The sequence below is a fragment of the Cataglyphis hispanica genome, chromosome 19 (assembly GCF_021464435.1).
Source record: "Cataglyphis hispanica isolate Lineage 1 chromosome 19, ULB_Chis1_1.0, whole genome shotgun sequence".
In the NCBI taxonomy this organism is placed as follows: domain Eukaryota; kingdom Metazoa; phylum Arthropoda; class Insecta; order Hymenoptera; family Formicidae; genus Cataglyphis; species Cataglyphis hispanica.
Window position 1 is genome coordinate 2,107,053 of NC_065972.1, and position 25,871 is coordinate 2,132,923.

The following is a 25,871-nucleotide window of genomic DNA, read 5'->3' on the forward strand; positions in this document are numbered from 1 at the left end:
CTTTTCTAATTTCGGATTTTATCGAGTCAGATGGTGCCGGTACTGGCGTGGATTCATGGAGAACCGCTTACAATACGTAGCTTTCTCCCGATGCGACCAGTCTCGATGCGACCGTCTTTCGAGCCTTCCGGTCGGGAGAACACGTCCTCTAGAATATGCACAAGTTAATCATCGTCATATCGACAACCATATCGCAAATTCGGAATATGCTATTAAAAGTGAAAAAAGTGAATTAAATTGTGCGAATGTGTTCATGAAATTTTGAGTGTTTTATTCCGTGATTTTTCATTGAAGGTGTCGAGAATTTGGGGAAGAAGATGGGAAGAGTGATCGAAAATGATTAAAAATAGTTAAAAAATCGTGTGGTTGCAAAACTATTGAAAAACTTCCCAAAGTTTCAAGTCCAAATATATTATTTCCCGAGAACAATCGTTATTATTGTTAGGAAATATTATGTGACTGGAACGCGCGTGTATCATCCATGAAACATCGGTTTGTGTCGCCAACCATTTTGAAATTTTTCGAGAAAGTAAAAGAGACTTTGCAGATTAAAAAATACGGCTTTGATAATACTGATTAAATTTGAAACTAATTAATTACAGATCTCAACTTATTATCGTTCCTATTGTAAAAAAATAATATTTTTTATTAGAGGTATTTTATTGAATTTATAATTTTGTGAATTTTCTAGAAGATTGCAAATTAGCTATTTAATATATCGTTCTGGTTCACGCTTTAGTCAAGTATTCAACGGTATTTTAAAGTTCAAGAATTATCCGCTACAAGAACTATTGAGGTAATCGTCTAAAAGATTTTAATCCTTTATTTATCTTAATCTTTACTGTATAAATAAGCATTTAATGATCGTAAAATTGAAAAATCAAGAAGTTTCAATATATATTCCAAGAATTGCATATTACGCATTACTATTGCTCAAAAGCGGCATAAAACCGTTATCAACACATGAGATTATATTACGTGCGTATATAATATATATTTATATATTATAATAAAATATTCATCATTTTTTATTATACACATTCTCGAAAAAAATCTAAACATATTTAATTAAATTAAATGTAATTGTCTGAATAAGTGAATGAAAAAGTAGATTAATAAAAATGAGAATTGCGAGAAATTAATTTTTTGTTAAAAAATACATTTCTATAAGATAATAATATATGATCTACAACTAATGCGGTCGACTTGCATATGCGAGCATCGAAATCTCTTGAGACACATGCAGGCATCGAAATCTCCTGCTGTACTCCTTGCTTGTTGGAAATTTAATCGATAAATATATCTAATCTGTAAAAATAAATTTCAATAATTTATAAATAAAGACATTTAAAATATACATTTTTCTTCGGAGAAAGAAAGAGAGATAGATAATTTCTTAATCGAGAAAAAAATATACTTCAATATTATAGAGAATATAAAACTAATTTGTTAATAGATATAATTATTTCTTTAAAACTTGATCAAGGATATATATACGTTTATACCACATAAAATTTGACAATTTTTGGCGTAGATTTCAAAAAATTCTGATTTTCGATATAGATTTCACCGTGATAAATAATCTCGTTATACAGTAAATCCGGTCGAACCGAATATCATTACACTGGCGATGATCCGCTATATCTGGTACTCGATCTTCGTGATCGAGTCTTTGTGCGATAGCTCCTTCGAAGTGCTATAAGAAGTGATGTGGGGCTTGTGTGCTTAACTTGGCAGTGGATTTTATAAAAGACGAACTATCCCTCTTCAACATTTTGACACGGATTAAGGATTACTTTCGCAAACGACGCCTTTTGGATAAGCGTATATGGCCGGTAAGTATCCTTATGATTTGGAATCTCTTCTAAGTAGTATATAACGCATAATGATTGCAGAAATCGAACCTCCCTGTTGATTATATAGGCTACTCATAGAATAATAAGAACGTTCAATAGAGAGTAAGACTCTTCGTTAAAAATTGAAACGATCTTTTTTTCCATTCAAATTTATTTAAGCGTTAAATAATCGTTAAAGTCTGGTTCAAAATTTTGTTCAAAAGTTTCGTCATTTATTTCTGAGTCCTTACGTTAATGCAATCCCAGGAGGTTCGTATCTGTAGCGTTTCAGTATCCATATTTAGAAAATTTCGTGATTGATGCAGATTATACAGCTTGTTGGAGCACCCTGTATCCTCTGTGTGAGTATCCCCGTATATAAAGATTTATTCTGAAAGGCGCAAATACCGGTTTCGCGCGAGTTAGACGCAAGTGGATATTCGCTCGTGCGCGCGTATGTGGTTATATGTACATACATGTGTACATTCACACGTGGCGGCGCCGTGGCTACTCACTCGAGAACACTGTGTTCCATCAGCAAATTATGCAATCATATCCGCGTTTTACTTCGGAAAGTATGATGTAAATATCGATCGACACCGACCGAAAATTCTAGTATCTTCAAATTGTCAATTATGTCTTTAAATGAACTTACGTATAATAATTATATATAAATATAATTATTATATGTAATAATACAAATATATAATAATATAAATATCAAAAATATTACACAATATATAGGTAAATAATATATATTACAAATCTCAAAAATATTACACGATATATAATTAAATAATATAAAGATAAAGAGAAAGAATATTTTTCACAATTTTTTAATTCGAAATTTTTTTGTATTATTTTTTTTCTATTATACATATATAAACATGACTGTGTACGTGCGTTTTTTTAAAATTGCCTGTTTAGCAGAACTGGCCCTAATCTAGATGAAGCTCTTAATTTCTTCACTAACGGTCGCTTTGCGAGACGCCAGGTGCGGTCAGGTATAATTCATGCATTTAATTTTCGAATAAATGACTTTTGTATCTCGTTATTATTAGAACGTAGGTTTGTAACATCAAATAATGGACAGAGCGCGCAGGACTTTGCCGGATGAAGCGGTTTGGTTCAAGATAGCGAGACGAGTAGATAATTGTCAGGTATTTTCCCCGAGTTAAAACGCGCGCGGGCCCCAACTATGCCTTTGTGTCGCGTTGGGAACGGGGGATCACAAATTGTACGCAATCAAGTGCGAGAATCAACACTCCTCTCATTAACCAAACGATTAAGCGATTAAAAGTTGAAGTAGAAACTAGTATTTTAGAAATATTATTTCGAATTTTTATTATTTTATTATTCTTATTCCTTATAAAAAAGAATTCTGTGAAAGAAGAGAAGAGAGAATCGTCGTATAATTTAACGAGAGAGGTAATGAATAAATCCTGAGCTGCTATCAGTTCTTAAAAAGTTCAACTACAACTTTGAAAGAGATACTGCAGATTGATGCAATTCTATTTACAGTTTATGACTTCTTTCATTCTGATCATGAATAATTGATATATGTACGTGCGCAAATATTCCAACAAGAAAAGGATGCGTTTGTGCGGCTCGCCACGCGGTTAGGCATGCCACTCGTAATGCTAGGCTTCAAGGATTTAAGGCTAAGAAGGATGCACCGGGGTATGTTGTGGAGTGCCTACGGCGATTCTCTCTCTAGTCGTACGACCACATTAGGGCAGCGCCCGAAGTGGACCGGAACGTACCGCAATGTTTCGATATAAGAATGCCAAAAAATTACGTTCCGGTTAATAAAAAACTCGAGTTCACAGAAGTTTCGTCAGTGTTTTATCAAGATCAGGATCTCGATTACAAATGTATATATTTGGCAAAAATTTCTTTGCTGAATAAAATAAAATTAGAATCTCGATTACAAATATATGTTGCAAAATTCTGTCTGTGTGATAAAACGTGCTATGATTAAACTTGTTGTACAAATACATAAATCGCGACAGATAAATTACATATGAACGACAAACCGATTGTGATCGATAGTCCACTCCGACTCGAGTTGCGTTAAAACAGCGGGATGCGGGCTTTACGACGGAGCATTATAATGTCTAAGAAAAATGAATATACCCTGCGATAAATGCGGCGTGATAGAAACGTTGGACTTGAAAAAAGATTATAACAGGTTACATTTATAACAATCTCTATTATAATGGCGGAAGTTTATGGAATGCGCGTAAAACGCGTTTAGTGTATCTAAAAAAAATATATATTTTAAAAGAAAAAATGCATTTGGTATAAAAAAAATAAAGAAGAACTAAATACATAAAATTAATAAAATATATGAGAAATAATATAAAATAAAATAAGAAAATAAAATTAATTAATGAAATTGTATTAATAATTTTATATTTTAATTTTTAAAAATGTTTTATAAATAGTACTTTGATGTTATTTTGTGAATTATGTAAAAATGTCATAGTTATAAGCTACTTGTTGATATTATTTATTTGTATTTTTTAAGAAACGCGAAAACCAATATGAAAACCTATATTGTATAGATATATATCTTGTTATCTTTTATCTCGCCAAAATAATGGAATATGCAATTAATGACAGACACCAGCAATTTTCCTTTACAAATTTTTTTGGTTAGTCAACGATATATTTTTTATATGCAAGATAATAATTAACTACGGCCTTGATATCATTCGCGTGATATTAAGTCGTTAGATCGATTACCGGTGAAACCACTGGATTGGAAACACTTAAGATGCCAATTTCGTTAAGTTACTGCCCATAATCTTACAGATAGGACGTTCTCTCAAGAAAGTCTCCTGTTCTTCGAGAAACGCTGCCTGTCTGTTTCTATCATAAACTTGTGGAATATGTTTTCCTCCTCTAAAATGTTACTTCTCATTTATAAAAAATATTATTTATGAGAAATATTAAGGATTCCAAATCTATAAATATATAGATCTTGATATACATATTTTGCTTTTTGCATCACAAGTAAAATAGATGATAAATCAATCTTTGTAGATATACCAAATCCTCAATTTTTTTTTAATTTTAAGTAAACTCTGTTTAAATGAAATTTCAATACAATGCTTAATCTCACATCAAAATATAGTATTGATATTAAAAATGAGGAAGGAAGAGCACAAGAAAAAAGATGATTTATAATCAAGATTTTACTGAGGAAAAATTAATTTTAATAAAAAAAATTCACGCGTTAATTTTTTTTTTGTTCTTGAGCGTGCTGTATATGCGCAACCCAACGTATTGATTCTGTGCTCAGAGAGTAGCTCCATTAACTTCTTTAATGATAAGAAGAGCGCGAAACACAACAGCCGGCCCTGCGTGTAATAATGTCGCAGCAGGAAACACTGTGATCCACGAGATGCACCATCATTGACGTCGCGGATAAAATAAACACGACAAAATTGCTGGTTTTATCCGCCATAACACCGCTCACTTTATCGGCAAGGTCGAGTCTCGTTGCACGCAAATAGAAAATAGGAAGTAAAGATGATTGAAAAGAATCCACTTTTTTTCCTATTCAATATAAGAGGCTGAGGCTACAGCCATTTACTGGACTCTTAGCATGAGGAACGGAGTGGAATAGTCGCCAGTTGTAAAATGCTCTTTGTGCTTTCTTATGCATTTATGTATGAGGAAATACGTACAAGCCGGTTTATAATTCTGGAGAAAGTGTTCGTTTCATAATGAATTGAACGTGTGGGCCTCGTAATATATAATCATTCTATTCTATTATACACGAGATACATTATATTATATCATGTCAAGTGAAGTAGAGAAACAATCTATAAGAGCGTTCTTAAAAATTCGGAGAATACATATTAATATCAAATTAATATAATGTTTGAAATAAAAAAGTTAATTAAAGAGAGAAATTTTGATAATGTGCTATTACAATATTTAAAGAGACAAGCCTAATGAAGACTGTTTTTAACTTTAATAAATAATTTATATTTTTTAAAAGATAGAAACTTGTTAGGCAAATAACACAAATTTATACTATTTTACGTATAAGTTCTGAATTTATCTGATATTTTACTTTTTTTATCCCGGAAGTAAAATTTTAGGCGTTTATTAATTTGTCTCTTGAATTAATATCTCGAATTTATTTACTTGTCAGCTAGAGACGTAATGCAATCAAAACTAAACAAAAAAAAATTCTTAACAAAAACCGCACCTTTACTTGTGTACATCCGCGTTAGTTCACGTCCAGCTATATTGGAGTAATCGGCGAAGCGCGATTCCGTCATCACGTGCCTCAAACTCGAATTCGACGCTGCAGCGCGTGACGAAATTACGTTAATAAGTCAGAGGGTGCGTCCTGTATATTTTACGAGAGGGGGAATACGTACGCATCACTGATCACGTAATAAATATAGACACAATTTACAGAGTGTATTATTGCGTCTTTATGATACGCGAAATAAAATAAGCATTTATAACTTCAGTAAGTTCTTTAATAATAAGAATTAGATTAAACTAAATTTAATTCACTTTAATTCGCACTTTGCTATATCTCTATGATTTGCTCGTAAATGGATTATGACCCAATATTAGTGATAGAGATGAAGGATATATATCTCTTTATATCTTTCTCAGTGTATTCTTTTTTTAAATCACGTTTATTTTAAAACTTATCGGTTTTCTCTAAACTTTATTATTAATTCGCACCTTGCAAAGTACTTTCACATATGAATTCGCTCGCGTACTTCCCGTTCGCGTGAACGTTATTTCTGGGATCGTTATAGCTATAAAAAGAAGTAATTGTGACCGAGATTAATGTTCCAAACCGGGACGTCGAGCCTCGCTTCGCCAAGTGTAATAGTCTACCTCATTAGCGGACACTCTTCGGATCCTAGATCATATACCGCCTCGCTAGACATCGAGATAATTTACTGTCTGCGTTACACGGATTATACGACAAGAGAATACAAGAAGTTAAGCATAGATGCAGAGAGTGGTGGAGAACCACAAGCTTCATTCACGGATTCTTCGAAAAGAAAGTTGTGAATAAAAATTTTATTATCCGACTCCTACGCCTTTTCGCGACTTTCTTTAGCATATCTTGATTAAATAAGTTACGTTCAGATTATATTTAAGTAAAATCCACTTAAAATAAAATGAATGAGGATTTGTAATCCAGAATGTGATATATGATATTAAATTAATCTCAGAATGAATACAGTTGAATATTCATGTAAAGTGCTATATTATTATAATCTTATCTTTATTGTATATCTATCGAATACTCGTAAAGTAATATTTTTTGTCTACCTTGTTCTTCGCATCTACTTTGTGATTTTATTTTGCATATATAAAGTAAGACTGTAGGAAAACTTTACAATAAAAACATTAATCAGTTGCAATATAGATTTAGATGAATTAAGTCGGATTTCATAATTGTTTTTCAATATTGTTTTTGTTACAGATGCGCGATTGGAATGGCAGAAAAGTTGCGCGAGGCGGCTGCTCGCGGCGACGTTGCTCGAGTCACACGCTTGCTCGATGAAAATGTTAAACCGTTGCCCGATGAGGTATGCTATTTTTATAGATTTTTAAAAATATATACGAGATAATTCATTCAATGTTGGATTTTTTAATTTTTTAATTTTAATACTTTACAATTTTACAAATAATTTTTTTGACATATTTTTATAAATAACGGTTTTTGAGATCTCGAGAAAAGTTAATTTTATAAATTTTTGAAATTTTAACTAACGCGACACACACACACACACATACACAAATATAGCAGACAAAAAAAATAATTGAATTTGCATTAAAATTGGTTTATTCGAGAAACATATAAATTTTTAGCAATTCAAAAATTATAAAATGCCTTTCTTTATATTTATACTTGCATTTATTTGTAATACTTTTTGGCTATATCTATATATCTCTTAAAGGAAACAAAGATAAAATAAAAACATTATACGATATTTCGATAAACAAATTGATATAATTAAGAAAGTTGTGGAGCAAAATATTAAATTAACAAAGTATCGCAACTTAAATTGAATTTCTCCTGTAATTGCTTGCGATATTAGCTGGAGGGAAAACTTTATTAACTCCGAGCGCACTGACAGCAATAAATTAATTTCATCTATTTGTTAATTCAGGCAGCGCGATTTTATGTGTGTACATGTGTGTGGTTGCGTAGATTAGATTAATTTTAAAATACAGATAGACGCGCAATTTGTTCAAAGCATATATGCAGAGTACGAACGAATGAACCATCCAATTGATTATCCATACGTTTATTGAGGTTGCTCCTGCTTTAATTATACCGATGAAATTAATCGTTACCGAGAGATTTTTTTCGCCGCTGTTGGGCTCAATTTATTAATCGTTATGTTACTGGAAGATGACATTCAACACGCAATTTCGAAATTACTCTTTCAAGCACTTATACATATAATAAATATTATAGTATAAATATCTAGCAAAAAATACAACAAATCAAATATTATACAAATATAAAAAATATATATAATTAATTTTTGTCTATCTTTTTTTGATTATTATACTTTTTATTTAATTATAAATTTATTGATTATTTTGAAATTATTTTGGATTTCTTTTTTATGAAAAAATGTAACATTAATAGTCTTTGAGTGGATTATAAGTAATAAAAAAATAAAAAAGTTTTGCTCTTCTATAAATTTCTAGCTATGCTTTTTTTATGAAAATATAACCAAATATATTTTTTTCAAACAATTTTATATGAATTTTGTTTTGTAGAATCTTAAATTTTAATTTTAATTAATAAAATAATTAACTGTGAATTAATAAGTTATAAAAGACGTAACGCTTTTGATGAAAATTTCTTTAGGTAATAGAAAATTATTTCTATAAATATAAAAATATAACATTTACATCAAAGAGAAATAAGTTTGTTAATATATTATTAAAAGTTTAATTTTTATTAGAAAAATTAATTTAAAAAAAAAAACACGAAAATCTATACGTGAGACATTAATTTGTATTGAAAGGATTGACTCTGATTAAGAAATTTTATCGGGCGTCAGCAAACGAAAAGATATCCACTTTCGAATATTTTCGGTGGACGGTTCTTAATTAGTGGGTTTTATCGAGCACGCTTACCAGCTTGGTCGCGCGAGGATGTTCAGAATTCCTGTCGTGTTTCAGAATGGCCGGGGGCCCCTGTTGCTGGCCGCGGCAGGTGGTCACGTGGAAGTGTGCGAGACCCTGTTACTGCAGGGCGTCGACGTTAGTGCCGCGGACGATGTGAGTAGTATTGCATAAATTTTCTTTTATATCCTAAACAGAATGCAGAAACTATTAATTTCAGCAAGGACAATAAAAAGTTAATAAAATTTGTTACAAGAATTTCGCCGTCGATAAAAATATCCCTCTGAAGGGGGATGAGAGGGGAAAATGGCGAGTGATAAAAAAGTTGAAATGTCTACGTTTAATTTAAATTTCTTAATAAAATTAATTTATTGCAACATTAATTTATCTGAATATATTTTCGTAATATCTTAATTCGATACTATAAGAAGAAAACAGTTTGATTAGTTATTTTTTTTTAACAATCTGTCATTTAACAAATTTTATTCAACGTGGATGCGCAATTAACATAAATCTTATCATTTTTATAAGGGTTTTAATTTACTTTCTCAGACTTAAAAAACTCTGTAATATATTACAGAGTTACCATCCCTGTTTGTCTTGGTCGCAGCTGATACCTTCGCAAACAGATATTTTCTACAAACCATGAGCTTGCGTACGACTTGCGGTCATGGGTCAACTAGAAACGCTCTTTCTTCTGACTTCATCTCCTTTCTATCGATCTTTTTATATTTTTTTTTCTCATTTCTTCGCTGCATTTGTTGTCTTCCTTTTTCATCTCTCGCTTGTATACCGTCCGCTTAAAGCAAATAATTTCACTTCTCGAGGATGAAAGACACTCGGCGAGGGGTAATCTTTCTGAGAAGGAGAAAAGAAAGGATAAAGAAGGGGAAACAAGAGGCAGAGAGAGAATTAATCGATGCTGAAGGTGTAGATCGACTATGCATTCGAATACACGCATGTGCGTATTTGATATGTTTTTCTTATAAATAAAAATTAAATATAATATAGATATACATATATACACTTTGTGTTTTTTATTGGCAGTCTTTTACAAATTGTGTCTTACAAAAATATCGTAGTTTTGTCAATTCTTCATATGAATTCTGCGACCTTCTCTTATGTGGATTTTCTAATAAATTTTGTTTATTTTCGTTTAATAAAAATTTAATTATTTGCTTTATTTTTTACTAAAATCATCTTTTTGTCGGTTATATCTAGATTTACTGGATTTGAAACTATATATAAAATATATATAACTCTCAAATTATCACTTCAATTTCTTGATGTAACTTATTTTTCCATATGTTTATTATATATATTTTCTATTTTCTGTTATTTTCGCAAGAAGCAAAAAATTTATCGACCGTGACAGGATTCGAACCTGCAATCTTCGGATCCGAAGTCCGACGCCTTATCCGTTAGGCCACACGGTCTATTAAGGGTAGTTACCCCATCTCCATAGACTCATTATTCCTCTCGTAAAAGCTAAGATGTTTTTTATTAAAATATTTAGCCTTTTTGCTTTATTAATATTTTTCATGTATTATTTTAATACAAGGAATTAAGAGAGATTATTTATTGTATAAAGATTAAAATTTTACACAATTGTTTAACATTATGCAGGGTATTACTCATTGTGGGTAAATAAATAGATGGATCAATACACTGCTCTACTAAATACAGAGTGGAAGAAATTGTAATTAAAATTATTTTGAGATGATTGAAATAATTAATTATCAATGATCAATAATATTTATAAAAAAATATTTCTTGTTTGCTTTTCACTTTCTAATATGCTCTATATTTTTCTGTGATCAATAATAAATAATATATATGCATGTATGTGTAATTGAAAATTAAATATAACATTAATATATCATGTTTTTCATCCAAATGGATAAAATCTTTACTTTAAATTTGATGTGACTGCTTCTAAATTCGTCATCCGCATTGTTCAATCGTCGTGATGTGTTCAAACCGAAAGCATGCAGGAAACGGCTCATGTTGTGCGTATACGCGTGGGTTGAAATAAAATGAAATTATTCCCGATGTATGATACGACGCGGCTAGGGAATCGCAGATCGTCGTAGAATCCCACCATTGTCCCGCGGGCAATTAGCATGCCCGATCCGACTCTCCTCTTTGTAGGAGGAGTGAATACATTAAATGGTTCTTCGCAGCAACATCCCACCGGATACTCGACAAACGCGTGAAAAAGCGTATACTTGCAAGTATGTGTGTATATTTGTGTATGTTATGTATGTGTGAGCGCATGGTATACAAGCGGTGTGGGTGAGTATTTGAATACATGATCCATCATTATACACCGTAACCTTAAAACAGCGGTTCGCGATCTATCCTGGTATTATATGACGTTAGAAATGTTGATAATGCCGAATGCAATTAATTTACATTGCCAAAATATTTTACATGTTATAAAATGTACATATACCAATAATATATATTTCTGAAATTAGACATACATATTAATAGACATACTTATTAATTAAACAATTGATATGTCAGGAAATCTTTCGTTACTTGATCCTAAGATTTATCTCTTATTATACTTTTTTAATGCGAATAGCAAATTAGATTGACAAAAATTTTGAAATATATTTAAGACTTTTTAATCATAGTTTATTAAATAATATATGACATAAGCAAATATCACGCGCTCTGAAATAGTCATGTATGTTAAAAAAAAATTTTTGAATTGCGGCTTGGATATCAAGATATAATATTGAGCTAATATAACGATATCATTTAAAAAAAAGGCGAGGTAAAATACAAAAAATATGTGTCAGAAGCGGGATTCGAACCCGCGCCCTCAGAGAGGACCAGAACGCTCTGACACCCGTTATAAACGGGTAAGGTCGAACCTTGAGTCTGGCGCCTTAGACCGCTCGGCCATCCTGACATGTCAATTTCACGAGCATAAACGTAATTGAAATAAGTAATGAATTTAATAATGCTAAAATTTCTTAATAAAGCTCCTGCATGTTTAAAGAGCCATCAATTCAACACGTGCTTAAAACGTGTATTATCGATATATTTTTTTTTCTTTTCATATACTATATTAAATCGCCTGTTGAAATGCAATATTGATTTTTTGTTATATTTTTTTTATTTTTTAAAAATTTGCATTAAAATCTGTTTTTGCGTCTGCAATAAAACTTTATTGATTTTTATAATAAGAAATTGAGATATAAATTTTATATTTATAATTTAATTTAATGAAAAAATATTTCAAGTCTTCGTCTTCTGTTTATATAAATTTGATTTTAAAATAGTCAACATGATCAATTTCTCCGAACATTTTATATGAGTTCTGTATGAGTTTGAGTCGATGAAAGCTATCTACAATTTTTTTATTTTACAGCAGCGAAGAAAGTGTTGGCTGACACACTATATCTTTCCTATCTATCGCTCTTATCGTTAAATGATTCTATGCTACATGATTACAATAAAACTGAGACCAAGCAGATCGCAAAAAGCGCCATTAATATTATGCAGTGGCTTGGATTGCACAGCTTATGATCAGAGATGTCGACTTGTCAAAAGACAAAACGTATGATTCGATAGAGGAAAGTCGTGGATAAGAAAATTAAATTAAAAAAGCAAGCTAGATTTATTCTCGCATTTCAAAATAACGCTTGAATTATTTTAGAAATAATCCTTTGATTATTATAAGCGTTGTGTAATTATAATATATCTTAATAATTTTTTATTGCTTTAAAACGTGTCGCACATACATTAATTGTTAATCGAATAATTTTTTCAACTTGTTTTTAAATTATAATAACAAATGGAATATGAACTCTACTTTTAGTTTAAATATTTTAAATTTGTTATTAAAATCTCATTAATTTAGTCAAAGATGTTAATAAAAAAAAAACTTTTAACTATGTTATAATTTAGGATCATAAAAAGATTAAATCCATCACTGAATTGATCCCTGACGATGAATCGTAAATATGAGCATCTCACTCCTTTATCGTTCTATGGTGTCGTTTTTTATGGTCAGAGAAGGGGAAACAAGATACATGGAGACAAGGTACCCTCTTGTTGTAGAATGAAAGATAAGGCTGAGAGTTAGAACGAAAGACCATCTCTTTGTATCTTCACTCTTTCAGCTTTCCTTCATTATAAAAAATTATATTTAAGTGTGTACATGTTAGTGTGTTAACTTTTACTTAATTTCTATCATTATATAAAATACTCGTCACACATTTTACGTCATTAATATTTTTTTTTCCAAAAGTCATGATTATTTAAATTAAAATATTAAAAAATTATTTGATATTTGATTTTTATACAGGATATCAACTGTAATTTAACACTAATTATTTATCATTGGTTAGATTGATCCAAATATCTTTTTGCCTAATTTAAATCAAGTAATAAACTTGCGGAATAATTATATCGTATCTTTTATTAGAGAATACCTTGTGTTTCAAATTTAAAAGATTTCAAATTAAAAAAAAAGATCCAGACGATGACTTTGAAAATTTTTTAAAATAATTTCTAAAGTCATTTTCAGAATTTTTTTAGAGAGATATAGAAATAGTCGAAGGATTAAATTACGTTATTCTCCGAGTCTCCGACACCCTATATGCCGAGTAGCATCGTGCGTGAGCACGCATAGTTTAGGTGTATGTGCGGCGATGCTGTCGCGAGTGGCATAGCACGGTTCATCGACCAGCGAGTACGGGCGAACAGTTGTAAGTCTCTCGGTCATCCTCTTTTGCCCGTCCGCCTTTTTCCTTTGTTAAGCTACACCGTGTACCGTACACCAGTTTCTCTGAGCTCACACCAGCTGCACGATCGGTGTATCGCGCGCATTATGACGATTTTTGCGCAAAGTCGAAATAGCAAACTGTTAATTTTCAACTCTTCCGACGTAAGAAATTTAAAGATTAATCATCAAACTAATATTACAAATTAAGCTATCTTGATTAAAATTATTATAATATTCGAAATTGATCCGCCCTCTTTGTAATAAATTCTTGTTCTAAAAACAAGAGAAAAAAATAGAAAAGTTTTTTAAGAAAATGAGCTTTCACTGATTTTTTTCTCCCTTGAAAAAAATAATGATCTTTATGCAAAGTCTGAAAAGCATGATTAAAAGAAAAGAAAAAAGAAACAGAAAAAGATGCTGCGAGATGATAAAATAAAAATTATTGTAGACGGTTATCGTTATGCTGTATATTTTAAAACTAATTTATAACTCTTCCGAGACACCCTGTAGTTCAAAGCCGAGCAACCTTCGATGAATACGTCTGCGTGTTTTCAGCATGGAAACTCGGCGCTACATGAGGCATCATGGCGCGGATACAGTCGGACCGTGGCGGTTCTGGCGAAGGCCCTCGGGACCCAGCGGGCCCCTCTGCATGCCAGGAATCTCGCCGGATTTGCACCGCTTCACCTCGCCTGTCAAAACGGCCATAATCAAAGCTGTCGAGAGCTCCTCCTAGCCGGCAGCAATCCCGATCTTCAGAATAACGTGAGCGATCTGCCGATCTTTTATTTTTTTTTCAACCGTTTTATCGCATTCATCGCGGCACATGGATGAGGGATAAAGAGAGGGATTTAGCATTAATATCGTGTGAAGCCAAACCCCTCGGAGATCTCTCTGTCATGTAATTGTGTGCAATGATACAATAAATATCGTTATACAATATTTTCATACAGATGCGTAAAGATAACTAATGTAATAAATAAATGATAAATGTACGAAAATTAATTATAGGAAATAATATTTTAATACACTTTTAATTGAATAAAAATATGATGAAGTGAATAATATAGAACATAATAGCACTATTATCATTTTCTTATCTGAGATTCTTTTTTAAATAAATATCAAATTTTCATTAATAAAAAATGCCGTCATGAATGTTATTTTTTCCGCAAAAATATCTGAAAAACTTTATTTATATGTATCACTCGAAAAGTGAGACAGTTATAAATTTTTAATTATTTATTTCAGTACGGCGATACGCCACTTCATACTTCGGCACGTTACGGTCATGCCGGTGTAACCCGTATACTAATTTCAGCTCTGTGCAGGGTATCTGATCAGAACAAAGTAAGTGAACCACAATCATTATTTTTGGGTTCTCGAGAGATCGAAATTATTCAAACGCGATTACACGAGCATAAACGCAAGAAGGAAATTAATTAAAAAATCAAATCAAATAATTTGCCTACTAAAAACAATTCTTTTGCAATTAATTCTTATGCGGCGCGCATGCATTATTCAATTATTCGGAATAACAAATAAATTTGTTCATCTTAGAACGGCGACACCGCCTTGCACATAGCTGCTGCGATGGGTCGCCGCAAGTTGACGCGAATCCTTCTGGAAGCCGGTTGCGATCGAAGTCTGCGAAACAAACAGGGTGAAACGGCAAAGGATATTGCTCGCCGTAAGAATCACACCGAAATTCTCGAGATTATCTCCAAGGCTCGCGGTAAGAGCCGAATGCGTAGTAAAAGCTGCGAAAGAGATTTAGTAGACGGCAAGATAGATAACGGTGAGAACAGAGTCTAATTATTAATTTATTAATAATATTGCATTATATATATATTATATATATATATATATATATATATATATATATATATATATATATATATATAAATGACGCTATTATACTCTTCGCGTACAAGCATCGTGCTGTCGTTCTTAATTAATTAATATTGAATTAATTAATTATAAGATTGAATTTGATTCAATCAGCTCGTCGACAAAATTTTCAATAATTTATTAAAAATTCTATTTGATGAATCTCATGATTTTTTCTCAGATAAGGCAATAAATAAAAAGCGAGAAAAGACTGGAAGTGGCACGAGTGGTGGCGGAAGCAACTCGAAGAAAGACCGAAAGAAACACAAGCCCAGCAACAAGCAGCATAAGGTCCGCTTTGAAAAGGCCATCATGGGCCGACAATGGTCGCCTTATGGCTGTCATTATTATCCTGACCCGGAAGCGTTCCCTCAACCCCGTCTGGACTCTTTGCCAGCTGACCCTTTAGGACGAGGCGAGCAATATTACTTGGATCTGGCGGGTAATATCAGAAAAGGTCCCGTGGGCGTAGGATATACGTGCTATTGCGCGCCATTTTTCCGTCATATGGAAGCAAAGCTGGAACGAGACAAGGCCGAGTTAAAAGCGCATATCGATCAAGCTCACGAGAAGCTGGATCTGAAGGTGGCCAATCTGGAAAGGAGGACCAGAGGACAGATCTCAGAACTGACACGATGCGTTCAGGAAGAACGTTCTAGATGCGACGAGAGGTACTCGCACTTCCAGCGATACTTGCAGCGAGGTGGAAGAGGTACATACAGCGAAAGACCGATGAAAACTAACTACAATCAGTCGGAGACGGTGATACCGGCTAGAACGAGATCATTGGAAGATCTATTGGATGATCGGCCGCAGGATCGCAGTTTCGAAATTCCGGGGGAAACGCCGATTCATCGCGGAAGTTTGGATGATCTTGATATACCGGCTATACCTAGACTTAGCACGTCTATGAGAGATTTACCTTCGAGATCTGGAACAGCTAGATCGGCGCTTAGAGTATTGGACATTCCTCCGAGATTGAACGAAACATTCGACGGGGTGATTCGGCAAGGTGGAATCTCGCCCTTAGACTCAGCACCGGCGGAATCACCTTCTATGGAAGGAAGGCATCAACAAAGGGTAAGATTGAATTATATTATTATTTATTGCAATTTTATTACAACTTTTCTTCTAATAATAAATAAAAAATCCGAATTAACAATTTTCAAATGCTTGAAAAAATTCAGATCTAATAATGAAATTATTTATTATTAATTTTGTCTATAAAAAAACTATTATAATATGTTAAAAAATCAGAAAAGAAATAAAAACTCTCGCGATAACAAGAATCTTCTAACTCTTATTATAACATTATATGCTAGAATAATTAGTTATTTTGAGATAGAACATTCCTGCAAATTAAAATCAAGCATTAAAATAAATATAAAATACATTTATCTCGTAAATTTTTAAGGATTGCACGTCGTATGATATGCATGGCATGGCCGTGGATAATAATAATACTCGAAATATCGGCGATGGAAATACGATGGAATGGAATGGAGATCGTCGTAGTGTCCACGAGATAATTAAGCGATTTCAGCAAGTACCTGATATGCATAATGGTTGGCAAAGGATTTGCTCCAGAAGTAACGAGCAAGCTAATCTGGATGAATATACCAAGTGCTCGCAAAATCAGAGAGTGCATTCTCAAGGTAATATAAGACTAGAAGAAAACAATTCTAGTATATGTTACAATTAATAAATAAAAATTATAGTTAAAGCGACAGGAAGAAATTATAAGCATTTAGAAGAAAAAGACTTAGCTAAATTAAAAAAGAATTAGATTAAATAAAATTACATTATGTTATGTTAAAATATAAATTATCATGATCAAGAAAAAGAAATCTAATCGTTATCTTTTAAGAACAAAATTTCAATGTTTCCATGAACTAAATCTTTAGAAAAAATACTGTCAATTTGAATTAATTCATTTTAAATGATATCAATGTCACAGATAATGACAGCGAAAGTAGCGAAGGGGAAGGCGATGACACCGAACAACCCGAGGCATACAAAGGAGCGAACTGTAGAAAAGGTATTCCCGAAGATGTGCACTACGACAGTATCGCGAGAATGCCTTACAGATCACGCAATCCGGTATACAGTCCGACACCGCCTCTGCACGATACCCATAACGATTCTGGATACAGTACTCGCATGTACGGCTCCAGCAAAGGCGCATCGCCCTCCTTATCAGGTAAATCGCGGAATGATCTCAACAACAATAATTTATAGTTACATATATATAAATGTCGTTTGCTAAATATTCTATTTAACTGATGAATTATATTATTTTATTGCAATTCAAGAGCAGATTCTGTTATTAAAAAATGATATCTCAAAGGAAAATATTCTGGGAAATATCATTTTTTTTCTCTGTGTAGGTCAGCTAGAATGTGACGTTATTCTACCACCTTCGACGGGATCATTCACGAACGGGGAACAACTCGCTGCTTTGTTGGAGCAGCCAAGAGGACACGATCTAACGGTTTACGAGAGAAATGCCGATAATGTTGTAATTAACATCGGTACTGCCAGTCTGGTTTAGCGCAGCTGAAACCATATAGCTCTTCAACCGAAAATAAAATAATTTTTAAAATATATAAAGTATATGTAATTTTGTTACACACATTGTACATATATAAAATATATACATAGACTGCTCTAGAGATGTTAAAGCAGTGACTGTTTTGCTGTTAATATCATCGTTATAAGTGTCATATCCGTCCGCATTGCCATGATTTTATTTTACACAGAAATAGAAATAAATATTATAAAATGAGAGTAACAATATATTTATTATCTCTGTAATATATGTGAATTTTGTCTCTCTATAATAAAAAAATTCATGAAACGCGCGAAGTGTGTTTGCGTTGCATTTCTCGATTCTATTGTTATTCTTTTCCCGCATATTTGATTGGTGATCAATAATGTAAGTCGAGTGAATATTAACATTCCGTATAACATTCAACAAGATACAAAATAAAATTCTTAATTTGCGATTGAATCAATATTGCAAAAAATATTTTGATTTTTTGTATAATATTTTGCAAAAATTTGATAACATATCTATTACCGGACGACGAAGTGAAAGAATGAATTAACGTTGTTAATAATTAAATCTCCTAAAATTTAAAAGAATATGATTAAAACTACAAAAAAATATAATAATTATTATAAAATGGATTTCCGTGTTTCAGAAATTATAATTTTTCGATTGTCGTATAAAGACACATATATCCAAATATTAGGAAAAGTAGATTTTTTTCGCCTTTCCGGTTTTTTGTTTTGCATTCTGGATAACACTTCATGAAATATAAAAAAAACTTTTAACATTTTTACGCTCAAACTAATATTGCAAAAAATATCGCAATACTCAATACGGTCGCAGGCATGAAAAAAACATAATCATTAGTTATATATTAGTTATATTGACATTTTTTGATAAGTACATGAGATCATTTTAATATATATAATACAGTAAAAAATAAACAATATTTTACTATATACATAAATAAGTATTTTATTTTTATAATATTTTTTTATATTTTCTTATGTATTTATGAAAAAAATTTCTAAAATAGAAAATAATTCAAACAGTTTGGATAAAATTCTATTTTTAAAAATGAAAACAAAAAAAAAAAAACAATTATTTTTATCCCCAAAATATAAAGATTTATAAAGTAAATTATATTCACATACAATCATACAAATAAACCTTTCTTTAGCATTACATTTTAAATCTAATTCCCGTAATAATATTATGAGACTTATACTATAACAAAAGAGAGATTTATATTAGTTCTTACATACACATTATAATTAATTTTGTACTTTAAATCATCGTTGATGTAATTTGAGATTTTCAGTCGTTGGATTTTATTATAGACGATATATGAATTCGTTAAATTTGTGGTTCATGGCTTCAATTTATGAGCAACTGTTTATTTTGACCTTCGATATATCTTCTTGTCATTAAACCTGATCTGAGTCTAATTTAACATCAAACTTCTGCATTATTTTTATTAAACGATCGTATAAGAGAATTTTTGCATCAATGGCCCACATAAAATCTAGATGACTAAGAAGTCTATACGGATGCTCTTCTAGCAAGACAACATTTGGCAATTGTTCATATAAATAAAGGACATTCTAGAAAAAAACATAAAAAAAGATAATATTGGAAATAATAATTTTTAAAATATAAGCATTTATCTCTCTCTCTCTCTCTCTCTCTCTCTCTATATATATATATATATATATATATATATATATATATATATATATACACAATATTATATAATGATTTTCATATATGTAAATGATAAAATAATCACATCAAATATAAATATATAATGTATAAAATTGCGTAAATATTTTTTATACTATATTTTTTAGCAAAAATATTTTTATAAAATAAATTTAAAAGTAAAAAAATATACTTACTGATTTTAGAGAAAGCACATCGTTAACGCCATAAAATAAAGCTAATGGTGCAGTAATTTTTTTTAAATCATATCTCGCAGGTGTTGTCTGTTTATATTGCTCGTAATTGCCCAGAGGTCCATAGTCGAAATTTTGAAAGTTGCCTGAAATAATCGATATTGATATCGATAATACTAACATGTAAAACATATATATATATAAAATTGAAGATTAGAAAAATATTTTTAAAAAAGGAATGTTTAAGTAGAATAAAAATATTTTATTTTGTGTGTTATTCAGTTCTCTGGTAAATAATAATATAATTATAATAGAAATTATAAATTTCAATATATTAATTGTAAAAATAGAAATATTAGCAGAATTTGAGATATATTTTACATGTATTGAATACTTTTCTGCATAATTAGCATTATCATTGTATATGCTTGAAGATGAAAAAATACGTACCTGTAATTACATTTTGATAAAAATGCAATAAAGTCTTTACAGAAGTGCCTGCTGGATAATTCGATAGTATTGCCGGTAATGCCGTCTGTAATAATTTTATTAGAGAAAGATTTAAAAAGATGGATTTATATAATATATTAATATATAAAAATTTAAATTTTATAATCTTTTTTGTTCTTAAAAAATTTAAATAGTCATTAAATTCCAGTGTTAAAATTAGCGAAATTATGCTAAAATGGAAATATTATATAACTTACGGTATTAAGTTGTACCGGATCGGTTCCTGATAATAAAAATACCGTTGTAATACATAAAGGTTGAGTAATTGCCCCATCTGCACACAATTTTCTCCCAGCCGTAATGATCGTCGATGACAACGAAGCTATTTCATATATTTCGTTGTTAGCGAAAAATTCCTAATAGACAGATAAAAGAGATAAATACAAAAGAGTTAATAGAGATAATAGAAATTATGAAATACTATACATTCAATATTACAAATAAAATATAATATTGTAGTAGCATAATTTGTAAAATATGTTATTATGTATGATAATTATTATCAAAATATATCTTGCAAAAATAATATTTTAAAGAATAACAAGTAAATAAATAAGTATATATATATGCAGAAAAGTAAAATTATAAAAACTACAATATTGTAACGTAAGCCATTCCATGTACGTTGATGGCAGCGATGAAAATATTATTCGATGTTGAATCGTTCCCCTCATATTGCGGTAACTGTTACTATTTATGATGAAATAAAAGATTGATGTCGAAGGCACGAGATTTTTGAAAAAAGTTTTAACTTGTCTTTAAGTACAATGCCATTACGCAATGACATTACGCAACTTTGGACGACCATACAAAATGCACTTCCTGGACATATAAAAAGCATAAAATGCAATTGCTTCGGAAAAACATTTGATGTACAGATGGTTTTAAAATGAATTGATTTATATCGCACAAGAATGAAAGATCCCCCAAAAATTATGCCATAATTCTTCAAACATAAATAATAATAATTTTGAGATGTGCTTAAATGGTGGAGTGAATCTATTCAGATTTCCTCAAATAAGAGGGGGAAAAAAAAAGATGTTCTGATTTAAGTTTTAGGACATTTATAAAAATAAGCAAAAAGAGAGATGGACGGAACTAGCATTAGCATCTTAATTCTGAAAGAAAGAAACCAAAATAAATTTTTTTCCATTTTCATCACCTCAAGCTGTGGCGCTATATCAATTCCAAATTTGATTACGGGAGACAGTTCCTTCCAAAAGGCAATCGGAGCAAAACAAGTTCCTAATCTTATTTTTGCATTGTATTGGGGTTTCGTGGATAGTAAAACGAATAATGAGACAGTTCCCAGCGAATGACCTATATAATGCAGATTTTCGGATTTTGTATAATTAAGTATGTAATCGATCATAGCCGGCAAATCTCTTGTTCCTATCTCATGATAACTAGAAAATATAAATAAATATTATATAATAAATAAATATTTTTTTATGTGTTACGTATGTATGTGTTGTACGTACAAAGTATTAAAGATTTAAGAAAATTTAAATAAAATTAAATAAAAAAAAGAATTAAAAACATTATAGCAAAAATAACATTTATAATAATTATATAAATAAAATAAGAGAATAAAGATTTAATGAAAAATAAAACATACTTTCAAAATTATGATGATTAAATAAAATCTTACCTAAATTCCCAAAAATTGGCATCATGTGGAGACCTTTCAACATGTGACCTACAGTAGGAATTTCCTCTGTAATTTCCAAGCCATACATCGTATCCTTGATCAGCCAATAAAAATGCTGCAATACAAGATAATTATATATAATTTATCCTCTTACTATATCTCGTGGAATTAATTATCAATTTAATTTTTGATTAAAAATTGAGCAAAAACAGCTTTTTATTATAATATACATTTTTTTTTACTAAATTTATTCAACAAAATGACATAACACATCATGAATTCATATAACCATACTTAAAATTCATACTTAAAATAAAATATACTGTATTAATAAATATACTGTATTACATTTCAGGATATTTCAAAATTAACGTTTTTTATTTAATGGATTTTTTTTCATCGATTTTGAATCAGATTGAATAAATTTTCAACAAAAAATTATTGATAATTTCTAAAATATATAAAACAATTTTAGCATTATTTTTGATGGCCTTACCAAGATCTTTATTAGCCCCAAACAATACCCAGCAATCGGATGAACATAACATACCGTGCATAATAAACACAACTGTTTTATTTTGTTGGCTATTAGACAGGGGACTGCCAGGTATTCTGTGTACCTTCAAATTATATCCGTCTTCCGTTGTAACGTGATGCTCCTCACTGGGATAGCCATGTCTTTCTACCAAACCAATCTGTATAATCGGAATAAAGTTAAGACATATATAATTTTAACATCTCTATTGTTAAAAGAAAACATTAAAAATTGTACGTTTATTATATAATTGATATCATTGATACAAGGAGACATGATAAAATCTTTCTATTCAAATAATTGTTTTTTTCGATCACGCTAATGTTTTTCGAAAAGGTGCTAATAAGATGAGAAAGATTAAAAAAAAAATTATTGTACACTTACGAAATCTAACGTGGCCACTTTATTCGCTACTCTGGCCTCTGCCGAGTTTCTTACTCTTACTATATTGGGCTCCTTAGGAAAAAGAAAATTGAGCAGAAACTCGGTTTTGTTAAAAAATATGCTTCTCTTTGACCGAATTAATTCTGCTTCCGATAACATTATAATAAATATTATTGAGATTAAAACGAATTTCACGTCCATTTTCATCACTTTGGCGATTCTTTTTATAAGTTACACAATAAAATACAACATGTAGATACAGACTATTTTGAAATATTATTTGTAGAACTTATTTCTGTCCTCATCTTTATTGCTAGAAGATCTGAATACAATATAAAATTTAATTACTTATTTATTCTATCAAAGTTCAACCTATTACTGTCTTATTTTTTACATCGCGAAAAACAAAAAATAATTTTTAATCTTTTATTACTCATAAATTAGTGATCTTTTGACATTTTGTGATAATATAATTGTGGTAATAATGTTGTTTTTAAATTGTTTAATTTATAATATTATTTATTAATTTGTTAAAAATATTTGATATATTATTATAATTATATCTTTATCATGTATACGTAATATTGTTATGTGTCAGCGATTATCGGCTGATAATTACGTGATTCCACATACAATCTCTTATCTTTTTGTATTCAGCGCAATTATCACAATTATATATATTTAACGTGCTTAAATTGGTCACATTTCTACAGATATTATCAATAAATATGCATGTAAGTTCTTGAGTAAATTAAAATTAATGGATTGACTAAAACAGTTTATTTCTAAGTAAAAAATTAATAATTTTAGGATTACAAGATTTCCTAATAAATTTTCGACAAATTGTTGGAGGTTCTTAATTGTATTTAAGAATTGTGGATTATCATTTCTATCTAAAAATTAATATCAGTTTCACCTCAATCAATAATTATAAAGTTATACATAGTTTACCGTAGCTTTTCTTAAAATTTAATAAAATGAGAGATAATAAGACAATCGCAGTTTAAGTTTTTGATAAAGTAAAGGAAGGAATTCTTCAAATTAATTATGATTTAAGAAAAAGAAAGATTTAGTTGTTGAAATTTAGTGTTTAGTCAAGTCAAATAAGATCAATTTTTAAAGAAGATTGCTAAAAAAAACAGCAGAACAAAAAAATATATTAAATAATTTTATAAATTCCATAAATAATACATGCAGATTTGAGTGCATCAAGTACGCATAAATGTGATTATGCTAATAAATAAGATAAAAAACTGCACGTGGAGTCAGGTAAGTGATTATTATTAAACTGTTATATAACTTAATAATTAATAAATACATTTATATAAAGAAGTATTCTTTAATCCCAAAAAAATCAATTTTTAAAATTAATTTTTTTTGGATTAAAGAATACTTCTTTATATAAATGTATTTATTAATTATTAAGTTATATAACAGTTTAATAATAACTTATGTGTAAACACTTATGCGTAGTATTATTATGTTAGTGGTTTATATCGGCAATGACGGACAATTACCTGACTCCACGTGCAGTTTTTTATCTTATTTATTAGCATAATCACATTTATGCGTACTTGATGCACTCAAATCTGCATGTATTATTTATGGAATTTATAAAATTATTTAATATATTTTTTTAATAAACAAGTGTTTATACGACCAAACTGGCAATTTATTGTTTGATTATTATATCACGACGTTTCGACCATATAACTAGTTGATCTCAGTATTCCAAACATAGTGGTTGACACAATGTCAGTTTGACATTTCGATTTTTCTCTTTCTACTTTTTAATTATAACTTTCACTTGATAAGGACCAAAACCATATGGTCGAAACGTCGTGATATAATAATCAAACAATAAATTGCCAGTTTGGTCGTATAAACACTTGTTTATTAATTTATTTACTGGCAACATTTTTAAAATTAAACATAATATAATATATTTTTTTGTTCTGCTATGTTTTTTTAGCAATCTTCTAGAGAGTTTATTTTTGTCGAAAAATATTTCATTTCTTTCATATCAAGTTATGTAGTTTTAGTCCAAGTTTTGAGTTAAAATTATACATTTTTTTGTTTAGATATTTACTAAAATATTTGTTAAAGTCTTCAATACATTGTAGTTTTTTATTATAATATTTTTTCAAAGTTTTCTTATTTTTTTACTTTAATAATTTTATAATTTAAGTTTACAAAATCCGCAATAAAAATTTAAAGTATAGAAATTTTGTTTAAATATTTCTGTTATTTATTTGCATTATTTGTAATTTTTTATTTATTCTTTTGTATTAATATACTCATCAATACATACAAATACTCACAAGCTTTTTAACACATTTTGAATAAAAAAAAAAAAGAAAATAAAAGAAAATACATCTACTTTTTTCACTCGACAGTGAGATACTTAATTTGCAAACACACGAGATTCCGTTTATTTAAAAAAATGTCCACTATCACGTGCAACGTATAAATTGACACTGTGAATAAAGAAATGCTTCACTCAGCTAAATATATATATAGCAACCTTTTATACGTATCTTCATGGTCACGTAAAAAACTCCTTCATACTTCAATGTCGTCCAACCAATCAACTTTTATCGAGGAAGGAAAAAAAATATGCAATCTGCCTGAGTAAACAAAGTTTCTTTGTTCAATCTGAAATTTTACTCATGCACATTAATGCAGTTCGACTATGATCAAGATTAAAGAGGTATCAGATTAAAGTCTCATCACTAT

The 25,871-nt window shown here is 30.1% G+C and overlaps 2 protein-coding genes and 2 non-coding genes across 13 annotated transcripts; 1 reads left to right on the plus strand and 3 right to left on the minus strand.

Annotated features, from left to right (window-relative positions):
* Window positions 1–93: 93 nt before the first annotated feature.
* LOC126856858 (ankyrin repeat domain-containing protein 6) lies at window positions 94–18,470 on the plus strand. Of its 7 annotated transcripts, none has more exons than XM_050605767.1 (12): window positions 94–492; window positions 692–796; window positions 1,564–1,835; window positions 7,312–7,417; window positions 9,033–9,131; window positions 14,275–14,484; window positions 14,971–15,069; window positions 15,280–15,517; window positions 15,791–16,689; window positions 17,024–17,264; window positions 17,567–17,809; window positions 17,997–18,470. In XM_050605767.1, the coding sequence occupies exons 4-12, from the start codon at window positions 7,325–7,327 to the stop codon at window positions 18,158–18,160; spliced, it is 2,286 nt and encodes a 761-aa protein (XP_050461724.1). In that variant the 5' UTR covers window positions 94–492; window positions 692–796; window positions 1,564–1,835; window positions 7,312–7,324; the 3' UTR covers window positions 18,161–18,470. The 7 variants fall into 7 exon arrangements, with proteins under 7 accessions (XP_050461724.1, XP_050461726.1, XP_050461727.1 ...); XM_050605769.1 differs by having other exon boundaries at window positions 1,596–1,835; XM_050605770.1 differs by having other exon boundaries at window positions 740–796.
* On the minus strand, window positions 10,339–10,411 carry Trnar-ucg (transfer RNA arginine (anticodon UCG)). Its single transcript has one exon. It is a non-coding gene; the product is annotated as a tRNA-Arg (tRNA).
* Window positions 11,780–11,898, minus strand: Trnal-caa (transfer RNA leucine (anticodon CAA)). Its single transcript has 2 exons — window positions 11,861–11,898; window positions 11,780–11,824 (listed from the first exon to the last, which is right to left on the minus strand). It is a non-coding gene; the product is annotated as a tRNA-Leu (tRNA).
* A 649-nt stretch (window positions 18,471–19,119) lies between the features above and the next one.
* Window positions 19,120–25,620, minus strand: LOC126856868 (lipase 3-like). 4 transcript variants are annotated; one of them, XM_050605788.1, is made up of 9 exons: window positions 25,457–25,620; window positions 23,136–23,457; window positions 22,767–22,911; window positions 22,217–22,331; window positions 21,728–21,971; window positions 20,763–20,921; window positions 20,506–20,590; window positions 20,059–20,201; window positions 19,120–19,764 (listed from the first exon to the last, which is right to left on the minus strand). In XM_050605788.1, exons 2-9 carry the CDS (start codon window positions 23,340–23,342, stop codon window positions 19,588–19,590), a joined length of 1,275 nt encoding a protein of 424 aa, XP_050461745.1. In that variant the 5' UTR covers window positions 23,343–23,457; window positions 25,457–25,620; the 3' UTR covers window positions 19,120–19,587. The 4 variants fall into 4 exon arrangements, with proteins under 4 accessions (XP_050461745.1, XP_050461742.1, XP_050461744.1 ...); XM_050605785.1 differs by having other exon boundaries at window positions 22,713–22,911; XM_050605787.1 differs by having other exon boundaries at window positions 22,713–22,911; window positions 25,447–25,620.
* Window positions 25,621–25,871: the final 251 nt, after the last annotated feature.